The 21,583-nt window shown below is 42.3% G+C and overlaps 1 protein-coding gene across 2 annotated transcripts in view; it reads left to right on the forward strand.

Annotated features, from left to right (window-relative positions):
- Positions 1 to 21,583, forward strand: part of POU6F2 (POU class 6 homeobox 2) — a 468,326-nt gene that overhangs the window by 327,239 nt on the left and 119,504 nt on the right. For both annotated transcript variants that reach the window (XM_059932888.1, XM_059932889.1), the window contains one exon: positions 18,284 to 18,591. In XM_059932888.1, coding sequence (XP_059788871.1) covers positions 18,284 to 18,591 — 308 coding nt within the window. The remainder of the gene's footprint in view (positions 1 to 18,283; positions 18,592 to 21,583) is intronic.

Below are 21,583 nucleotides of genomic sequence, written 5' to 3' on the forward strand. Positions count from 1 at the left end.
CATGGGGATTTTTTTCACTTGCTTGTATTATCTTAGATAAAATAGTTCTTTAAAAAGAAAGTTCTGGAGGCCTAATTATTTTGGTCATTTAATCACATGTTTACAAGGAAATTATTAGATGAGAACTGCCTTCAGAATTCGAAGCCAATAAAAGACTCCCCTTGGTATAAGTGGTTATTGGTTCAAGATAGATCCAAAATATACGGATAAGCCATCCTACCTTTTCCTCTGCGTGCCCTTGAGCAAATCATTGAAGGTCTCTGGGTCTCATTTTCCTTATTTCTCAAGGGTGAGGTTGGGTTTCACAAGAGATCGAGAAAGGACCCTGCCAGCTCTGATTCTTATGCATTTGGCAGAATCCTGGCAGAAGAATCCTCAAATTAGAAGTCACACTTTCACTGTGGGTGGTCCCTTAAAGACTTCACCCTTCATTTTTCATTTCTCAAACCTAACTCTCACACCAGTAGGAACACCTTTCTTTCTTGCCACTTACAGTGGGTTTTCTCTCTCTTGTCTACACTAATCGTGTTGCTGTTCCATGGTTTGTATATACCTCCAAAGAAATACGTGCTCATGTGCATCAATAATTTGCAGTCTATCTGCATATGCCACCAAACTTTTAGATTTTTGAGGGTAAGAAATATGCCTGCTTGTTTGTGGCATCATAGGCACCCAGCACAGTGCCTTTGCTGGCAGTAGAGACCAGAACCCAGTAGAGACCAGACCTACTAAAGTACGGACCAGTTGCCTCCTGCATCAGAAGCAAGTTGAAAAGTTGCCCGTTCCTCAGCCCCCTGGAGATCTATGTCATCAAAATCTCTGGATGTGGAGCCCTGGAATCAGCATTTGAACAAGCATCCTTGGTGATCCCTCTGCACCCTGAAGTTTGACAGCCTCTACAGTATGCAGTCCATAAATATGTGTCGAATGCTGAATGAATATTTCCAAAGACAGGGAAACTTACCCTTTCCCCCAACAAAGGTTTTAGACTCACAAGGGCAACATCAAGGCAAAAAGACACAGGAAAAAAATACCCTGCACTTAAACCAGTAGTTATTAAGTATCGGCTGCAAAGTAACCTATCTGTACTCTAAGGAAAAAGCAAATCCAGGCTCTGTCCCTCTAAGGTCAGTGTAACCAAACACTGAACAGGTGAGCCTTTGTTCGACTTCATTTTGATCCCACTGTCACTTTAAATTCATTGACTCAGGCTGGCTCCGCCCCTGCTCCCAGATGACAGCTCACGGAGGTCCCACTGCTTCTGTGGTCGCTCCTGGGTGATACACACACTTCACTTCAATGAAAAACAGTGTACGGATGAAGGTCGTAGTCAAAACTGCAGCTTGAAGTTTCAGTCCCCGGCATCTCCCACATCCTCCGTCTCAGCCAGATGGTGAGCAGAGAGCCTGCGTTTGGGAAATGGAGTCAAAATGTTCTCTCCCTTCGTTCCCACCTCAAGTTTCGGCTCCTTCTCCTCTGTCTTCAGTTTCTGACCCCTTCAGAGGTGAGAAAAATGGGTACAGTCCAGCTGGCACTCTGCCAGCTGGCTTCATGTTCATTGGACTGGGAGATACTTACAGTTGACTTTTTCTGAGGTTGATTTTTGTGGTTTTTTGGAAACCTCCCAATCCTGGCCTCTTAATATAGATCCTTCGGTGCGACCGAGGTACTGCCTTTACAGTCTCTGTGCTGAGATCTGTTCAGCCCTCCACGGGGCTCCGTCAGGCAGGATCTAAGATGGTCCGTGCCAGGGCTCTCTCATCCGGCCCCTAGGAAATCCTCACTCACACCGGAAGTACCAGCCACCAGGTCCGCCATCTCTCATGAGCTTCCGCACTGGTGCAGCTAACCAGCCTGTCTCTCCCCTTTTGCATTTTCCAAGCAAACACCTGACAAAAGTCCGATGCGTCCCCTTACACAAGGGCATAAACAAGCCTTCTGTGTTGCTCCATGGAAACCCCTCCTTCTCAACATTAGGTGAAGGGGGAAGAGCCCCTGCTCCCTGGAGAGAGTGGGGCTCACAGAACACTAATAACTCTTTCCAAAATTGTGATTTAAAATTGTAAGCGTTTGTAACCTAGGTGAAGAGTTAAGAGGTGTCCACTTAATTCTCAGACAGCCTCTTTAAAAATCTGCACCTTGGTTCAGCAACACACTGCAGTGTCTGATACCTGCCACCATAGGATTACCTTAAGCCCCCTTAACGGAATGAGACGGCACTAGATATTTAACCATGACTTTAGTAGAAGCTCAGAGAGTAATCGAGCTCACTCAGAATGAATCTCCATGTGTCAGAGAGAGCCTTTGATTCTCCCCAACCGGGACGCCCAAAGCACAGCCAACAATAGTCAAGACCTTACTCAAGAGAATGAAAACCATCAAAGGGCCAGAGTTCTCTCAACCACCTGTGGCCCACCTTCCAATTTCCAAATCTCTGTCTGAGGACCTACCTCTCCGCATCAGTGGACACCATCAAGGGCCCCGTATTTCAGAGAAAGCCAGTTGCCCTTCACCCTGATCTGCAGCCTGATCCCCCAGCAGAAGCTCTTAGCCTTTGTAGGGAGGTATGGATGGGCTTTAGAGGGGTGTGAAATCCCCTTAAAAGTTACGTTAAATTTACAAATATAAATAGGTCTCTTGGAAAAGGGTAGATATTTTTATCAGATTCTCAAGGAGGTTCAAGATCAAAAAAAGCTTATCTCAGCCTTCAAATCTCAACATGGTCTCAACACGGCATGCCTAACGGGTGTAAAAGAGACACATATGTACCATAACCAGGTATTTCTTTGCGCCTACTACGTGCTAAGTGGGAGCAGAAGAGGCCACACAGAAAGATGAACTGAGTTTTGAAAAAAGAGTAGGGTCATGACAGAGAGGAATGAGGGGAAAGACCATTTCAGGAAGTAGGACAAGCATGAGCAAAAGCATGGACACAGGAAAGCCAGGCGTGTGTGGGAAATGATACCTGGGCTGTCCGATGGGAACGCAGGGTACGCGTAGGAGAGCGGTGGAGCCAATGCCAGAAAAGTGGGGGCTGAGGTGTGAATGGTTTTAACGTGAAGGGTAAGGACTAATTTTGGTGACATAGAGAAATGGTGAAAATCATTAAATAAGGAGAAATGTTAACTTATCACACTGTATCGTGATTGGGCATTAGCGTGTCTGTTTTCCCAGATAGAACAGGAATGGACTTTGGGAAAGCAGAATCAGAGTCTAATTCATGTTTATACCTCCTGCACAACCCCTGGCACATGGTAGGTGCTTAATAACTTCCTAGAGAAAGGAGGGAAGACGGGTAGAGAGGAAGGAAGGGAGGAAGGTGGGGGAGGAAGAAAGGAGGAAGACGGGAGAGGGAGAAGGAAAGGCAGGTAGGGGAGGGGGGAGCTGGTCTTTAAAATAGATGAATGGAAAGAGAAAACACAAGACTGCTGCACTGGTCCAGGCAAGCAGCAATGAGAGCATTCATGAGGGGAGAGAGTAACATATTTATGAGATGCTTAGCTGCCATAAAATTCAAATTCCCATCTTTCCTTAAACAGCTTTTCTATAACCTGTTTAGGATTTGTATTTAATGATTTAATTCATTGTAAGCAGAAAGGACCTGTAAGTGTTGTTTTACCAATACCGTTAGTGAACTTGTGCTCATTCCTCCTATGCTATTGCCCAGTTTCCGTGGTGAACAGAGCACGCGTTTGCTGATGGCAAGGAGTAGAGGACAGCCATGGAACTAGGAGATAGTAACTGACCCAGAGGCCCCCCCCACATCTGTATTGCGATTCTGCCCGCTCCCCTATCAAGGCAACGCTTGTTATGCCTGGCTGACTTTCACATCCTGCTATAGCCCGGTCGTACTAAGAATCTGACCTTCAACTCAAACCCTCTTAATCCATATACTCTATGATGTTTCTCCCCAGACTGGGTAGAATTTGGGTCAGCCTGTGTTGTGATGACATTTTTCACTCTTCTAAGATTATGATTTAATCTGTCCGTCTCAGACCCACCTGAAGCTCTTTTCTGTTTTTCCAGATAACCTTTCAGGGCATGCTAAGCCTGTCATTTCCTCTTTGACCACATTTTATATACACGTATTTCATGTCGAATTTCTATAGCACACCTTCAAATCCTGAATCCTGAAATGTTAATTCACTTCCTTTATGAACTTTCTAGTTCATAAACAAAACTGTTCTCCAGAGTTTAGGATGTGGCTCCAGCTGTGTCAGAATGGCTGCCTCTGCCTGTACAGCCACACAAAAAGGAACAGAGGAGTTTGCCTTAACTTTTTTATATAAATGTATAACATGCTCCAAAGTTAATTGAAGATCACGCTCAGAAGTCACATAACTTGCATGTAGTCGCCTAGAAACCCGAGCAGTGGATCTCTGTAACCTCGAGAATTCTGTCATTATATCTCTTTTTTTGTGAGCCAAGCCAGAGCAAGCATGTGACACAGTTAGGGTGAAAAGAATAAGATAAAATTAACAAGTGGCAAATCAAACTACAGTTCCTGCAGTTATCATTTCTCAATTATTTAGTGAACATCTACTATATGCAGGTTGCTGAGAGAAGGCAGGAAGATTAAGGGGGAAAAAAAAGAACTGACTAAAACCGGGTTCCCTTCTGTAGGAAGGGATTTGGTAAAAGAGGCAATCGGGTGCACATTATTCATTGTAATACAGGGCACACCGTGAATGTCCCCTTATGGGAGTGCAGAGGACAGCAAGTCATCCTGGCTACTGTGGGCACCAGCCCTACCTGGCAGGGCAGCTGCTACTAAGCTCTGGTTCCCATACAGGAACAAGAGTCAAGTGGCCACACCTTCCAGATTATTTTTAAGAAAACTGGACAATGCATATTTTATGTAGACGCTCTGACTTTTTAATCTTGTCAACCAATTCGAACTTTTTAAAAGCTCTATTTCTGTGTGTGTGGGAATGGGGCACCCCTGTCTTTATGTCCATGTACCACCAGCTTCTACCTCTGAACTAGAAGTGAGGGTTCTCAGAGGGGGTTAGAATGAGTCTAGAAAGGTGGGCTGGAGCCAGAGTCGTTCTCCAATACGGGCTGAGCAGTATGATTTCATTCTCTGATGAATGGGAGCTATCATAATTCTCTTTTTAATTTTTTAATTAATGGTATAATCCCATCTATGTTTTAGAAAATTAACTCTGGTGGCAGAGGGGCACTTGACACGTGATTTGATAACATTTGTTGAATTAATGAATGAGAGAAAGAGGGAGCAGGGAAGGTAAGAGTTTAAGAGGCCAGTTAATAAGCTCTTTCAATGATCCAGACAAGGCATAATGAGGTGAAACTTAGGAAAATGAAAATGGGAAGAAAGTAATATATACAGAAGCTATCTGGGAGGCAGAGTGATGCCTTTGTGGAGATCATTAATGCTATTCACTGAATTTTTCTGACTCTTACCCTCTCCAGGTCTTGATAGTATGGCACTTCTTGGCTCCCTCACAGTTTAGGGGTGCCATGTAGCTAGTGCTGGCCAATGAGTTGTGAGAGAAAGTGATGGGATGACTTCTGAGTCAGAGCATTTAATTCCCACCCTAAAAAGCTCTCTATCCTTCTCACAGCATAGGCAACGTTCAAGATAGTGACTGCCCCATCAGCTGGGTACCTAAGTGACTACACTAAGCTAAGACCCCCTGCCAACTTATGATAGCACGAAAAGAAAAAAAATCTCTGTTGGGCTAAGCCAGTGAGATTTGGGGGCTGCTTGTTACCACAGTAAAACTACCCTATGCTGACTGACACATTTGTGTTTGCCTCTTTTGTCCAACTGCATTAATGAAGTAAGAAGAATATCACTTTACTTCCCATAGCAAGATCAACCAGACGGGCAAAAATCCACTAGACCTTTGCAAAAGCATTTGTACCCATGTAGGTGATATGACCACGTTACATTCTAACACCACTGATATTCTAGCATCTATCACTTTTTATGAAGTTTCCCAGGATTCTTTTTTTGATGACTCTTTTCTTCCAGTAGGGTTATCATTAATGTAATTAATTATTTCACTAAAACTCTTACATGCCTTTTCTCGTTTAACTTTTTACATGTGAAAGCCTAAAATAAACTGTGTGAATTGAATGACTAATTTGCACATCAGTACAAAATAACCAAATTACCCGTGAAGTATATTAATGATCCAACTAAAGAATTCTACTTGTAGAGATGGAAAGAGAAAATAAGAATGAGAAAAGTAATAATATTTATGATATAATATGAGGAACTTTTAAATAGTAAACATTTTGCTACACAATTAAAGTCAACTGTTACAGTTTTCTTTTCTATGAATCTAGAATAGAATTACAAATCTGGCAAGGGTATATTTTTGATGTCTGTGTCTCGAAATATAAAAATAAATGTAGCTTAAGGAGAGTTTTATCATTTATTGTGCAGGCCATGAAAAGCTAGGATATGTATGGTCCTAGTATCATGTCTTGAGTTTAGATTTCTTCATCTGTAAAGTGAGGGGAGATACACGCTATTTCCTCTTCTCAAAAAATAAGCAAGAACCGATAAGGTAAGATCTATAAAGCTTTTTGGCAACCCAGAAGTTGTCGTATAGGAACAAAATTGAATTGCCTGTTTATGGAGTTTAAAGTTCAGCCTAGATAAGGAAGATTTGTAGTGATTGGGGGGAAATTAAAAAGAAGAGAACATAGTCAGATCCTTAAAAGGAAACATGCTGTACAGCCTAGCCTTCTAAAGGAAACAGCCACCGCATCTTTGTCACTTAACTGTTTTTAATCTGAACTGACAGATCACTGGAGAATAACTGTAGGGAATAATCCCCACACTGGCAGAGGGGATGGATTAAATCAACCATGAAAATAAGCGCTGGCCCATGTGTGTCTATAGCCTAAAAGAAATTTGAGTGAACATAGTGCTGTGTTTAAACCAGGAGCAGTATCCATTGAACTGCCTGTAACACTTTCTCCTGCAAATGCCCATTTGAAGGGAAAGGCAAACACCAATGCTCTGAAAGCCAGTGTGGCTATAATTTGAACGTTTATAAAGCCAGTGTTATCATTTGAAAGATTACGTTATTATTTTATTAGCATAGGAATATAAAATGAGCACGTGTCTCCCTTTCCCCCATATCATGGCTTCATTTTTAGTGAGTATGGCTTCACTTCTACCCTAAAAAATTTTAAATATCCCTGGGAAAACCATGCTCAATAAATGTTAGCTATAAGTTTAAACCTTTTAACCTCCAGTGAAAAGGTGGATTGGCCTTCTGAGAAGAGGTTATCAAAGATGTAAATAACTGTTTTTCACATTTAAGGAGGAAAAATAATGGGATTGAATGTTACATGAGCGCTTCTTTAAGCTGCTTTCCATTTCACCCAAATGGATTTTCTGTCATTAAACGAATATGGTATTAAGAAGGAAGGGTGGCATAGTCAGTGACTACTCTTAATCTCAGACTTCTAAAAACAAACAAACGAACAAAAACCCCTTAATTATCCTGAACTGGAGAATTAGCAGAGCAGTGAGAACTGATACCCAAGGAGAATCTCACGTTTCAGCCAGATCCTTCACCAAGCCTTTGCTAAACTCTGTTTAGAAAAGGAAACCAGTTCTTATTGGAGGGTTAGGATTCTCTGATGAATAAATTTGGCCTCATCCATTGAGCAAAAGGATTTCAAATCAAGAGTGAATATTTCCATATACAGTCTATGATTCCCTGCAGGTGATGGAAAAATTAATCAAGCAAAATCAAGGAACAGAATTCTGGAATTCTGGAATTTAGTTAAAATGCACACTAAAACCTACAAGTTCTAATTTGATATGGTATTAACACCTGAAGAAGACTTGAAAATCTGATGGCAATAGGCAGGAGGGGGTTATTTAAATCTTTTTTCTGAAGGAAGATCTTATTTTTAAAAGTTTAGTATCGATGGAGCTGCATTTTCTTGGCTCATGCTATATGCTATTTGAGGAGAGAATATCCACGCCAGGTTCCTCAGAGCTAAAAATCCCTGACACTGATGCTTTTCCAGTGCTTGGGGAGAGTTCTGCTAGGCCCCAGGTTGTCCTAGTTAGTCATAGAACGTTCCAGCTCTGGTTTCCCATCTTTGGATCTTTCAAGAACATTTTTTATATTTCTTTCTCCTCTCCTACTAGACTATCTGAAACACTTGGCCTTCAGGGAATTTGCATTTTTTAAGAAATTCATATGCATGTACCCTCTCAACACCTATTTACATTTTTAATCATCCAAAGATGTTTCTTATGCTCACCAGAAGTTTCTCTTTGGCATGAATTAACCAATTTCACCACACTGGATAAGCTGGGTTCTAGATTAATCCATGCAGCCTTATTAAGGGTAAACTTAAGAATTTCATTAGGCTTATTTTATATTGAAGAGAGCTCATTACTTCCTCCAGAGACCCTGATATATAACACATATATATATTGTATGTGTGTGTATATATATATATAAATTATATGTGTATGTATATATACATTTATATATGTGCATTGTGCATATATGTACATTGAATTTATGTATATTGTATGGATATATACATTGTATATATGTACTTATTCATATATATACATTGTATATATGTACATTGTGTGTACACATACATTGCATATATGGACATCATCCATATATATGCATTGTACATATGTACATGGTATATATATGTGTACATTATATATACACTGTGTGTATGTATATATACATCGTATATATGTACATTGTGTGTGTACATATACATATATATACATATATATATATGTAAAACACTTCTTCATCTATAAAATGGTCATGTATGACTACATCAGATAGAGACACCTTCAGGTTACTCCTAAGTGGATTCCTCTCAATATTAGTTCCACACACATGCATAAATTTGGGTCAAAGATGATGGGGTTTCAAGGTCACATGAGTTTGGTCAGTGTTAGATGAAGAAATGTTAATCAGGTTTCTTAATGCTGAAATTCGAAGTCATTAATATTCTGATGCTCATTATGGATTTCCAAAAGTAGGATACAACATGTCATGTCTCATAAATCATTTGACCATGGAACAGTTTTCTTTCATGGGACCTATGTGGGGACTAGCATCCTATGAAATGGTCTCTGAGAACATGTCTCCAACCATCAGGAACAAATGTCTATTGTGGATTTTTCAAAAGAAGTTTCATGCCTCAATTGGTGTCATCAACAAAGCCCAAGGTGAATTCAGTCCCATTTAAGGTCTAGACCTCAGTGTAAGGAACTCAAGAAACTCAATCCAAATAGTGTCCTGGGATGGATCTGAATATCACAATATCTCAGCTAGACTCCTCTCCACCCTCAGGATTACTCCCCCAAGGCAATCACATTGAACCATTTCTGGTTTCAGCCTTATAGGTTTACCTCCACACTTCTAAATACTTTCCATTTACCTCTGACTCGATTTATTAGCTTTATGTACCATCTGTTCATGTCTGCTATGGTGAATTTGGGTTTAGCTCACTTATAACATCTCCCACTTTCTCCTCCTCCCTCCTCCTAATAGAAGTATAGAGCTATTTTTTGTTAACTTTGTAACTTTAAATAGCATATTTAAATCCCCATTTGTTCTGTCAACTATAGAGGTGTCTCTTGATTCCCCACTCAGTGCCCTGGTCCTCACTTCCCCTCCTCCCTCCCACCAACCTCTCACTTCAACCTTGTCAAGGATGATAGCATTTGTGTTCTCATTAAATCCTTCCTACTTTGTTTACAGGTTGTTTCAAAAACTTGAAGTCTAGTAAACATTCTTAACTTTAATGTGGCTACCTAATTATTTCCTGCAGAGCCAAAACATGTGCTCTGATCAGATGTCCTTCTCAGTCTGGATTTTTGTGCCACTCAAAGAAAATACTCAAATAGACTATCCTTTCATACTCTACCAAGTGCTCAAAATTATGCCACATTTTATTGCACAACTGAGTCATGTTGTTTGTCTCATCTCTTGTTTCTTATAAAACTATGCATTTCTTCTTCTATTGTTTGTTGGTTTTGCCTGAAGTGTCTTATTGCCCATCCCTTTTATGATGATGATGATGATGATGATGATGAAAAGAATGGTATACCTTCTGTAGAAAGTAGTTACCATCTTTCAGCTTCTTACTTTTTCTATAGCATTAAATCCATTCAGTTTTTCTTCTTGGAGCTCAATGACTTCTTGTTCTAGTTTGGAACCGATGCTTCATTTCTAGATTGTGGCTTTCCCAGGCAGCTTTTGTTTTCCTTGAAGTTTATAGTTTCCTTTCTTTTTTTTTTTTCTTCATACTCTCAGATTCTTCCAAAAGCACAAATATTTTATCACTTCCATGGAATCCCCCTTTTTTTCTGGACATATTTCACTAGAGCCCTTCCTTTATGCTGCAGTCTGGACTGGGTACTCTTTAGAACTTCCAGACAGCTGTCATAGTGGGGCCCCCTTGTACTATTCTTGTGGGGGATGCACACTGCTTTCTGCATCCTAAATCTTCCTCTTTCTTGGTTCACCCCCTTATTTTACTGAAGTATCTATTCAACTTCCTAAGAAAAAGGTAAGTAAAGATAAGCTAAGTCCTTGTAAGTTCCAAAATGGGCCTTCTTCCACTCTCACCGTTAACAGTTTAGCCAGCAATAAAATTCTTGGCCGGAGATCATTTTCTTTCAGAACGTAGAAGGCATTGCTCCACTGATTTTAGCTTTTTATTGTTTTGCTGATGAGAAGTATGGTGCCTATTTGCGTTATGTCTCTTTCTATGTGGCCTTCTATTTGTCTCTCTGAAATCTTACTTAGGATTTAAAAAAATCTTTATCTTTGGTGTTCTGCAATTCCATGGGGGAGGTATCAGTATCATGGGGGGTGTTTTTCCTTTCACCTTGGTTGGCACTCAGTAGGAACCTGGATGGACTTCTCAAGACTCAGAAGAGCGATGAAGAGCTCTGTGTATTGGGGTGAGACTGTGAACTGACTGGTTTCTTCAGGGTGACTGAGAAGAGAAGGGTGTACTTTGGGGTGCCACATCCACATTGGAAATCCTAATTCTTCCCCAGTTTTTTCAGTTTCTTTAGAGGAGAGCCTTCCCATTATTTTCCTGAGAGTTTAGGCCTAGCTGGGGCCCATTCTGCAGGCAGAGATATTGGGAGGTCAGCTGTTCCAGAGGAAGGCCTCGGCAAACCCCTGTGGGAATTCAGGGGAACTTGCCACCTTGAGTTCTCAGCCTCCCCGATACATTGCTGGGTGGGTGCAGCTCCCCTTGGGATGGCCCATGCCACCACTTCACCTCTTTGTTTTACAGTGGGCACTTGTCCTCCACTTTTCCGTCTTCCCTATTTAATGGGGCATCTAAAAGCAAACAGTATGTCTCGGACTTATGATACTCAAACAAGAGTGCTCCCCTAAATGTCAACAAAGGCAGTAATGGGTGGCAAATTGCTCTTCTATCTCAAAGAAGGTGTTAAAGAATGCTGGAAGATTCCCAGATGTCTGTTTTCTCTTCTTTCCAACCAGTGATTTTTGTTTTGATATTTTTTGCCAATGGAAGAACAGATTCATTTTTTGAAAAGAAATATCCTCAAAATTATGGAGATGGATAAACAAACTGCTCAGGTTGAAGGCCAAGGGAAGAGCCTTCCCCTCCTGGATGGGCTGCTAGGAGCCCCAAGGCCAATAGCTCCTGATCCCCGTTGCGGGGGGGAGGTTGGTGCTTCAGAATGCAGACTTTGTCCTACCCTCTGGAATCCACTTGTCTAACAAGTTCTCCAGGTGATTCGGGTCCATAATTTGAGATAGAGTTGGGGAAAACACCTGACCGAAGAAAGAAGCTTGTGTGGCTCAGGCAATACATGGAAATTTGTGGGAATATGTTCATTGGAAGAATTTCTCTCTTTGTTTTCCCCTGACATCTCAAGAGATACTTAGATCTCTGCCTTAAATGCAAACAAAGCAAATGACAGGTTAAAGATATGTATTAGCAATATTTCTGGAGCTGAGAACACTGACTGCATGTGAGATGGTTACACATCATAATCTTTGAGGCAGAACTGATTTTGCTTGTTTGGGGCATTGCTGCCAAAATAAAGGCAAATTTTCCAGAAAGTCTTCACCTTCTGTACTTTTTCAAAATCCCAAGTCCCCAAAATGCCGTTTCCATGTACTTTACAAAAACTTCTGTCTGCCGGTGCATGATAGGGATGCTGTTAATGAGGGTACCAGGAAGAGTTCCTGACCTGCATCCTTGCTTCAGCTACCTTTATAGGGTGGGGGGCGTGGAAGGAGGGAAGATGTCCAGTTTTACCGACTTAAATTCTTCTGGTTGAGTTGTTCTAGATTCCATTTTTTTCTTCTAGGGATTTCAGTGGGCAAGAAAAGTGAACAGTAAATACAGAGTTAGGGAGGCAAAAGCTGCATACATCAGGGAGCACGGGATTTCCTTTTCGGTGGCCCATGAGTTCACTGATTTGTAAGACGGGCTGATCTGGGAGTCACTGTCCCCAATTAAGGGACAAAGCCATTTGGAGAACTCTTAGCTGCCACCTGACTATACTCTAGAGACAACACATCACAGAGTTCCATGGACAATGTAACCTGATACCCTACTTGGTTACTTTCCTTAAAATGTCACCAAGCTGCGCACAGTGTTGGGGCCACCCAGGGTCTAAGTGTAGAGGAAACATTCTCTCACCACAGAGGCAAACTTGTGACACGAAGGAAGTGTGCTGTGGCCCTTCTCCACCTCCCATCCACTCATACTTCTCACCCCCTCTCCCTCAACCCCATGTCCCTGGTCTTAAAATAACTCATGGCTCACACTCAAATTAGCATCTTTATCCTCACAATGCACATTTATATTTCATATCAGCAGGCTTTAAAAAACATTTTGCCTGCAGCAGGACGGGGGTACAACTGTACACACTTTCCCAGGAGCTGAACGATTCATCACTGAGCAGACACCTTCAAAGCAGCCTCTGTAAGCTGGGACCTGTGCCACCTCTTCTCAAGAGCAGGGCCATGGAGGGCATCCCTCTACGAGGGAGTAGTTATCTTCGTTCCAACCCTCAGGGGGAAACAGCTTGCCCCTGATTCTGTTATGTTAAGAGGCTTTGGGAAGTGGCAGACCTGAGACTGAGTCAGCCATAGCGCTCATTAGCTGTGTGAACTCAGGCAGGTCACTTAACCTTTCTGAGCCCGAGTTCTATATGTACAACATGGCAGTGATATCATCTATCCATGTGGTTGTCCTGAAAAGTTAATTCATCCGGGGACTTCCCTGGTGGTCCAGTGGTTAAGACTCCGTGTTTCCAATGCAGGGGGCACGGGTTCGATCCCTGGTCGGAGAACTAAGATCCCACATGCCACATGGTGTGGCCAAAAAAAAAAGCTAATTTATCCATTTTCAGTGACAGTGCTTTCCAAACTGTGAAGCACTGTCTCATTTTGAACCCAAATTGCCATCACTGTTCTTCGCCTGCTCAGAGTCTAGCTTCGGCAGCATTTCTAGAGGGGTGTCTCGTGTGCGCCTAGGACTGAATCCGTGGTCCACGATGATAGCAGTCCACGGCTCCCACTGCCAGACCTGTGCTTCTCCCCCTCCAGCGGACACGGCATTTTCCTCCCGGTGCCGCCCTGCATCCTGCAGCCCTGCCCACGCCTCTCCCTTTGCTCTGCCAGGCACAGCCCTAGCCCTGGGGACTACACAGCCATGCAGAGTGCAGAAGGATTATTCCCTTCCCTCGTGGGGTCCCAAGGCAGTGCGGCTTGGTCTCCAGTGTGCGAACATGGAGAAACAGCTATTAGCTATTAACAATATTGTTATTATTACTATTATTATCGTAAAATACACATAGCATAAAATTTGCCACTTTAACCATCTTAAAGCGTACAATTCAGTGGCATTAAGTACATTCACAATGTTGTCCAACACTCACCACTATCTAGTTCTAGAACTTTTTCATCACCCCCGCCCAGGAACCCCATACCCACGGGCAGTTACCCCCCAGTCCCCCCCAACCCCAGCCCCTGGCAACCACTAATCTGCTTTCTGTCTCTGTGGCTTCGCCTATTCTGTACATTCCATATAAATGCAACTATCCAGTATGTGGTCTTTGGCATCTGGCTTCTTGCCCTTAGCAAGAAGTTCAAGGTTGCCCTTTGTGTTTTTACTTGGTGCTCTTTCCCTCCCTAGGACCAGGCTTGCACCAGGGGACTGGGCTAAGGATGGGCTTGAAAAGCCATTACCATCACGCTCTTTGCAGGATTCCTGGTTCACTTGCAGTGATAAACCCCGCCCGCTTCCCTCCTCCTTAGCACGGGTCCTCTCCCCTCTGTAAATGTATTGCTGTAAGGCAACTCAGGTCCCAGCCAGGCCCAGAGCCTGTAATCCTTCCCAGCAGACTCTCAAACCCAAGCCTCCAGTTTGCCAACCATGCCCACAGATCCCCGAACCTGGAAAGTCCCAGAAAATGCTGACACTGAGCCCCTGACTACACTGATTATAACAGTCTGATGTTGTACTTTGTGTTAACAAAGGTGAGTGAGCGTGTTGCTAAGAATCACACTTCCTTTAGCGTTTGAGTCCTGTTCGGCTTTCGGTGAATCCCACGGTGTTTCAGTACCTTGCACAGTACAAGACACGTTTGTATTTCTCCAGCATCATTCACGGCCTTGCCCTTCATGGGCAGGTAGAGAGGATGAGTTTACTTTCTGTTTCTGTGCCTTGGAAGTAATTGTATGTAAAGCCCATCCCATATAGTTCTGATACCTCTGTGGTGGAGCTTTATTTATGTGCCTGGTTTCCTGAGAACACCTTTAACAAAGATCCCAAAGAAGAAAATGTTTTTCCTAAGTTAGTTGATATATAGAAACTGAACAAATGGAGAAATGCAAGCTTCTTGACTTCTCCTTTGTGATATTAAATTATTTATTTGGGAAGTTCCAATCCACTCTAGGAAATTCCAAGTTCGATAGAAAATTGTTTTGTGTTTCTTTTTCAAAATTGTAAGTTTTTTAAATTTCAAACATCCTAATGAAAACTTCTGTGCCTCTCTTTTAGTTCTTTCATACCTACTGTTAATGTAGTTAAATTTTATATTAAACATTGGCCCATGGAGTGTATAGTAACCAGACATAGAGGAAATAATCATAAAAGGACATAAATACCAGGGAAGAAAGTAAAGTCTTAAATCTTCTATGAAATAGGGTCAAAGCTTTACCCCCAACAATCATCATTTTATCTGCAAACATCCTCTGTAGTTCAAATATGTCCTTGAACCTTCCTAACTTCTATCTGTATCTCAGTATGCTTTATACAATGAGCGATTTAGAGGCTCCATATTTTAGCATTTTTTTGCTTTTGTTTTCATATTATTGTGTAGGTGCCTTTGGCATTTTTTAGACCAGAGTGGCATTCTTGTACAGCCCCCTCATGCTTTTCTTTGCATCCAGTGCATACGTGAACATATTTTGTTGTCCATCGTTTCTTGCTTGCAAATGTCAGATTAGTTCATGTAACTCAAAGAGGTTTAGTTTAGGTTAATGCCTTTCCAGGCAAGATGCAGGTTATGGGAAAGACATAGCCGAGCAATGTGAACTCACCAACATCAAGAAACGAAGACATATTTGGGACCACATCTCATTAGTAGGTTAGGGTCTGCTGCACCCACCCGTCTGCCAATGTCTATCTGCCAGTATTCCCCAGTCTTTCCTGTTTTCAAATGCTGATTTAGATAAATGCTTTTCTAACCAAAATGAAACAGTATGGTATTTAAGTCAACCATGAAAATAAGCACTGACATATGTGCCCCCCACCTGAAAGGAATCAGGACAGGCTTGATTTGAATCAGGCAGGAGGCCAGATGCAATCAGGTTCCCAAAGTCTATAACTCCACCAAAAGGAGAGCTCAAGCCCCACTCCCCCAGGACCCTCCCTCCAGATTGCAGAAGATCCTGGGGGGTCAGAATTGAGCTGGGTTCCCAGCTGTTCAATAAAATGTGATTTTGTACAATAGGAGCAGGGAGAGGGGAAAATGGCAAAGCCAGATCATTCTCTTAAAGTTCCAATAAATGGGATGCTAACGGGTATTTTTTTTTTTAATATAGACTTTATTTCTTAAAGCAGTTTTAGATTCGCAGCAAAATTGAGCAGAAAGTTCAGAGTCCCCATTGACTGGGTATTTTCCAGCCCTCTCTCTCACAAGCCGTCTCTACCTGTAGAGTCCCAGAGCACTCTGGATTTAAATGAAAGGCAGGACACACACTGGGCTGAGTGTTTGAACAGACCTAGAGTAACTCACTGACCCAGTGAGGACTTGCCATCCCCACTGGTCCAACAAGGAAGCTCTACTTGGACCTGAGAGCACAGAATTGGTATTTGGTGCCCCTGGGAAAGGTCAAGCTATCATTTCATCAATACAGCTATGCCTTGCTTTAAACAAACCTGATTATATATTTAAAATCTGACTTATACCAGTGGTGAATTGAGAGTGATCCATCTTCCCACCACTTTCAAAGACAGGCTCCTACCTCTCTAAGGTCTAAAATCATCAAAACGGCCCAAAGTTTCTGTTCCAGGCAGTCCATTCTCCACACTGTCCTTCAGAAACATCACCTAAGCCATACTATCATCTGGGTGTCTCTCCAGCCTGGAATACCCTCTCTTCCTTCCTTCTGGGTGTAGAATTCACTCTCTTAAGCCCTCTCGGTCCTCATGAACACTGCCTTGGCCTCTCTAGCCCACAGAGGAACCCCTCTCCTCATTTTCCTGGACCTTTTGGTCAGTTTCCACACTGTTGACCATTTAGGCAATTAACTGAGATGTATCAAGCATCTCAGTTAATTAGTAGGACTGTAACAGGCACCCCAAACCTGATTACTTCTTATGAGTTAATCTTATATGCACAAATGTACTATAAACTCCTTAAAGTCAGGACTATGTCTCCCTGTTAAATCCTACGTACTACCAGACACAGCACTAGTGCCTAGCTGGTGTTTTCATTTCACAAAATGATTCTTAATTTTACAAAAATAGTCCCTGGTTGATTTCCTTACAGAGAAACTTCTTCAGATGTGCTCAACATAAGGTTCAATATACACATATTTTTTGAGAGCATCTTTGTTGTATGAAGTCAGGTGTATGATATGTCACTTTACAGAACCACTAGATTTTTTTCTTTAAGGAACATTTTTTTTTAACGGGGACTGGTTTAATGTTGCAAACAGGAGTTACTACTTTTGGGAACCTTGACTAATTCTGAGTAGGGGAGGAACAGGATAGCATTGCAGCGAAGGCCTATGGGTGCAACGTTGATCCTTATATTTATTTGTAGGCTCATTAGAAAGCTTTTAGGCTGATATTCAGGCAAAGAAAAAAGTGAACTTGTAGCAGTACTTTTCTCTAGATCATTCTTTGGCCGAACTGTTTTCCTGCTGCAGAAATTGTTCAGGGCTAGATGGGCACGTGGGAACAAATATAGTGAGCTCGGTGTTAAGACAACTTTTCCCACCAATGCTTACTTTTCACAGACCAAGGAAATCTGGAAAGATGACTTCATCCTCTCGGTTCCTGGCTTGTCCTTGAGGTGCCTGTGTGACCAGTCACCGCAGTGCACAGTCGCTGACTGTAACCCTTCCGCTGTGGGGCTGTGTCTCTCTGATGAGCGGGCAAAAAGTTCAGACTCAAGCTTTTGATTCTGCAAAACTAAGAAGCGTGTACTGTCTTTAAATTTAAAAAAAAAATGGTAGAAACTTGAAACTCAGTGTCTAAGCAAATTGGCGGAGGTCTGAAGCAGCGGGTAGAAATGACACCATTAGTGGTATCGATGATGAAAAGATTACGAACACTTGAGCTTTCTGTTCTTAACTCCATTTGAGCATTTGCCAGAAGAATTAAATGGGTTGAACTTTAAAAATCGAAATCAGATCTTGAAAGTCTAAGTGTATTTCCCAAGCAGTGTGGAAAGGAAGAGAGGGAGAAAGTACTGAAAAATTACCTCTGTTCCTAGTACACCCCCTTGGTTTGCTCAGTCCCTTTGGAAGTAATGCCTGATGGGTTACACTCCGGTCCTCCCTAAATTTTAAAATTTCCCCGAGAAGTGACTCCTGTTCTCGCAGTGCCCCGCAACCCTCTGAAATACCACGGAGTTTCAGGGCATGAGGGTAAACTTTTTCTAAGGGGGAGGCGTCTCGGCTCGCGGGGTGCCGGCTGTCAAAGGCACAGCACGCGGTTTGGTCGGGTACGTTTCAGCTCCACGTGTTTGTTTCAGCTCCACGTTCCCTCTGTCTCCTCGCAGCTACCTCATCCCTCAGCTCCCAACTGCAGCAGCTCCAGCAGCTGCAGCAGCTCCAGCCGCCGCCGCCGCCGCCGCCCCCGCCGCCCGCCCCGCCGGGCAACCAGCACCCGCAGGTGCCCCCGCAGTCCCAGCCGCCGCCGCCGCCGCCGCCCGCCTGCCAGCCGCCGCCGGCTCCTCCCGCCCACCCTCACCCCCAGAACCGGAGCCAACCGTCTCCAACTCAGCAGAGCTCCAGCTCCCCCCAGAAAGCCAGCCAGTCTCCGGGACACGGCCTCCCGTCGCCGCTCTCGCCACCCAATCCTCTGCAGGTACGCTCCCCGCCCCGCCCCGCCCCGCCCAGGGCCCAGGGGACCGGGCCGCCGAGTGGCGCCCTCCCCGGAGGCAGAGGGCAGGCCAAACTTAGCATCCACTTCCGCAGCGTCTAATTCAAATTGATCTCTTAGAAGGAGGGAAGAGGGAGCAGATAGCGGGCAACTGGGGATGCATGTAAACGAAACAAATAGAAGCCCATTGACGTTGCCCTCCGAAGGATAAATGTTATCTGTTTCCTCCTGTGAGAGGCCAGCACAGTAAGTGCGCTCGTAGCCTGTAATAACTCCACTTTATGATACTTTCTGAAGGCAGCAAAGATAGCATCCAATTAAAATTATTACTAGCAGAGTTTTGTAGCCCCGTGGAGAACTGCATCTCCTGTCCATGAGGCATGGTGGTTATTTCTCTAGATTATGAATACAGCAGTGTCTTACCTTAAGTACTTGGTGCTCTTTTGTGTCTATTTTTCCAAAGACTCTCTGGGGTTAGGAAGATAAAGAAATTTAGCCCCGGTCTTATGTCCCAGATTCCAACCATTACTCCATGGATTAACAAGTACTCTAAATTCATGCCGAGTCCCTTCACAAATATGCATCTTTATAAAATAATAAAGCTTCCGTACATTTACTTTATTGCTGTGAAGCTGAGGGCATCCAAAATAGAATTTCAGGCTAATCATGAAAGCTCATCTTTAATCTACTGTCATCGAGGAGCAATGAACAGGAGCATTCAGGAATATATAATTTTAACTTTCAGAAACTCATTTTTAACTTAGATGCCTTTAAAATAAATTAGCTTTAAAAGATAATAACTCTGATGTCAACAGATTAGATCCAGACATTAATAGCTCAGTTTTGGACTTAAAAAACGTAATGATGTTTTCTTCCAGGAAGATTTCAGATGGTTTAGTCCATTTGTAGTGCAGTGACACATTCCCACAGAGTGGAAAGCCTATGCACTCATTTCACAGGGCAACTCACCTCCCTCCTGATGGTGGGCGCTCACATTGCAGTCAGTCCAGCCCTGCCCCACCTGAGGACAAGAGTGATGTTATCCTTTGGTCCGAAACAGCAAAGTATGCAGAGTCAAGATAAATTGGCCCGCAGACAGAAAGGCCAGTGGATTAGAGACGTAGTGTTTTAGAACCGATTTACTTTGTTGTCCTGTAACTTTGTTTCTATGTGTTTGGCTTCTCAGTGGTGGCCCAAATTTTCTTGGAAATGGAAACATTAGGGTGAGATGAGTAATTGTTTTCCTTGGCATTTGGGTCATGGCTACTTGCAGTTTGAGCATTTTCTCGAGTTGGGTTTGAAGGTGTATTTTTCAAAATCTTACAAGTATGAGGCAACACAATACCTCTGACATAAGACTGAAATGAACACAGGCTAAAAAACTCTTGCTTGTACACTTGACATCTATGGGGAGAGTAGGTCTAATCAAATTTACCAGATGCATGATGAGAGCAATCCTAATGTTTTCAGCATTTGGAATTCAACTCTGGTTATTCCCAAGAATGGGTGTAACGCTTTTTTAAGAGCAGTTAAATTAGATCTATCTCAACACCATGTGATTAAACATTTCCTCTACACGAGCCGTCAAAATACATGAAATTACCAAAGAAAACACGTGTCCTGCTCTGAGGGATGAGATTACTTAGTCCTGCCCCTAGTTGGCCTACTTAGTCCAGTATTCTGTAGAGTGGAGTGAAAGCTTTGAGTTCTGTGGACATCAGCCTTCTCAGAACACAGTCGACATCTTACAAATCTCTATCGGCCAGTAAAAGGCAAGTGTAGACTACCCATTTGAATAGCTGTCGACAGGACTTTAGATGAGATGACCGCTCAGCCTCATGAAAAACAAATTCTACGAGGAGAATTTCCCAAAGTTCTCCTAATAGTTTCCCATGGAAATCCGGGAGCTGTTTCGTTTTTTTGTTTTTGCAACAAAAGAAGGCTCAGAATCACATTTATTTCTTTATAACCCTGAGAGAATATTCTAATTTTTCACTGTTGGAGTTTTAACTTACAAACTTACTAAGTAGATTGATGAGATAATACTCTAACTTCTTTTGAGGGTCTAATGAATGACCACTGAATGGGTGATGTGGTGAAACTTTAAATAATATTACTGAGTAGATAGAGAACTAATTTTGAATAAGTCTCCATCAGTAGGCATAAAAGGATTTTTTTTTTTTGCTTTCACGATAGGCATGTGTAAAGGAAATTGAGAATGCCATGGTTTTGAAATATCGGTTTTTCTCTACACTAGCTGAAGGGTTTTTGAATTTGTGGAACATGGAATGTTTGAACTTTTGAAAAAGAAAACTATTTAAAAGGAACTGAAAGATATTTAACTCTCAAAGGTAATGATCTTTATGAACTAGAATAAAGTGTTTGTGTTTGAAGGTTTTTAAGAGACTAATGATCAACTAAATTCATATATGACAGCTTAAATTCTATTTTACAGTTCTTTATTTTCATGTGGGCTTTGTCTTTTTACGTTATTCAAAATCTGTCTGAGACACGTTCGTTTAGAACATGCAACCTAGATTGTCGGAGAAAGCCAGTAATTCAGAAGGTTTTTTGTTTAAAAAAAAAAAACACAAAACTTTGAAGGATAATAATCATTTCTAAAACTGTACAGATGCTGTCATATCTTCAGAAAAAATAATAAATGAAAGTAGCTTGTATAGGTATATTTGGTGAGGTTATTCCTCAAGATGAAAAAAAAAAAATAGTGCTGGCAGGTAGTAACACTCTAGACTAAAATTCTCCAAATACTTCTGGTCAGGTTTTTGTCTAATACTGCAATATAATTTGTTTCACTCTTTTACTCAAGTCCATGAAATGGATTGCATTTACAAAACCAGGTTGTTGTTTCAAGACAGATATGAGTCTAAAGTATTATCACTTCAGAGAACTAATTTTGATTGCTCAGGGTTATGGGAGGGCTGGTGGTCCAGCATGGATACCAGAAGCTGGCCCCTGG

Source organism: Balaenoptera ricei, chromosome 9, assembly GCF_028023285.1.
Source record: "Balaenoptera ricei isolate mBalRic1 chromosome 9, mBalRic1.hap2, whole genome shotgun sequence".
NCBI lineage: Eukaryota > Metazoa > Chordata > Mammalia > Artiodactyla > Balaenopteridae > Balaenoptera > Balaenoptera ricei.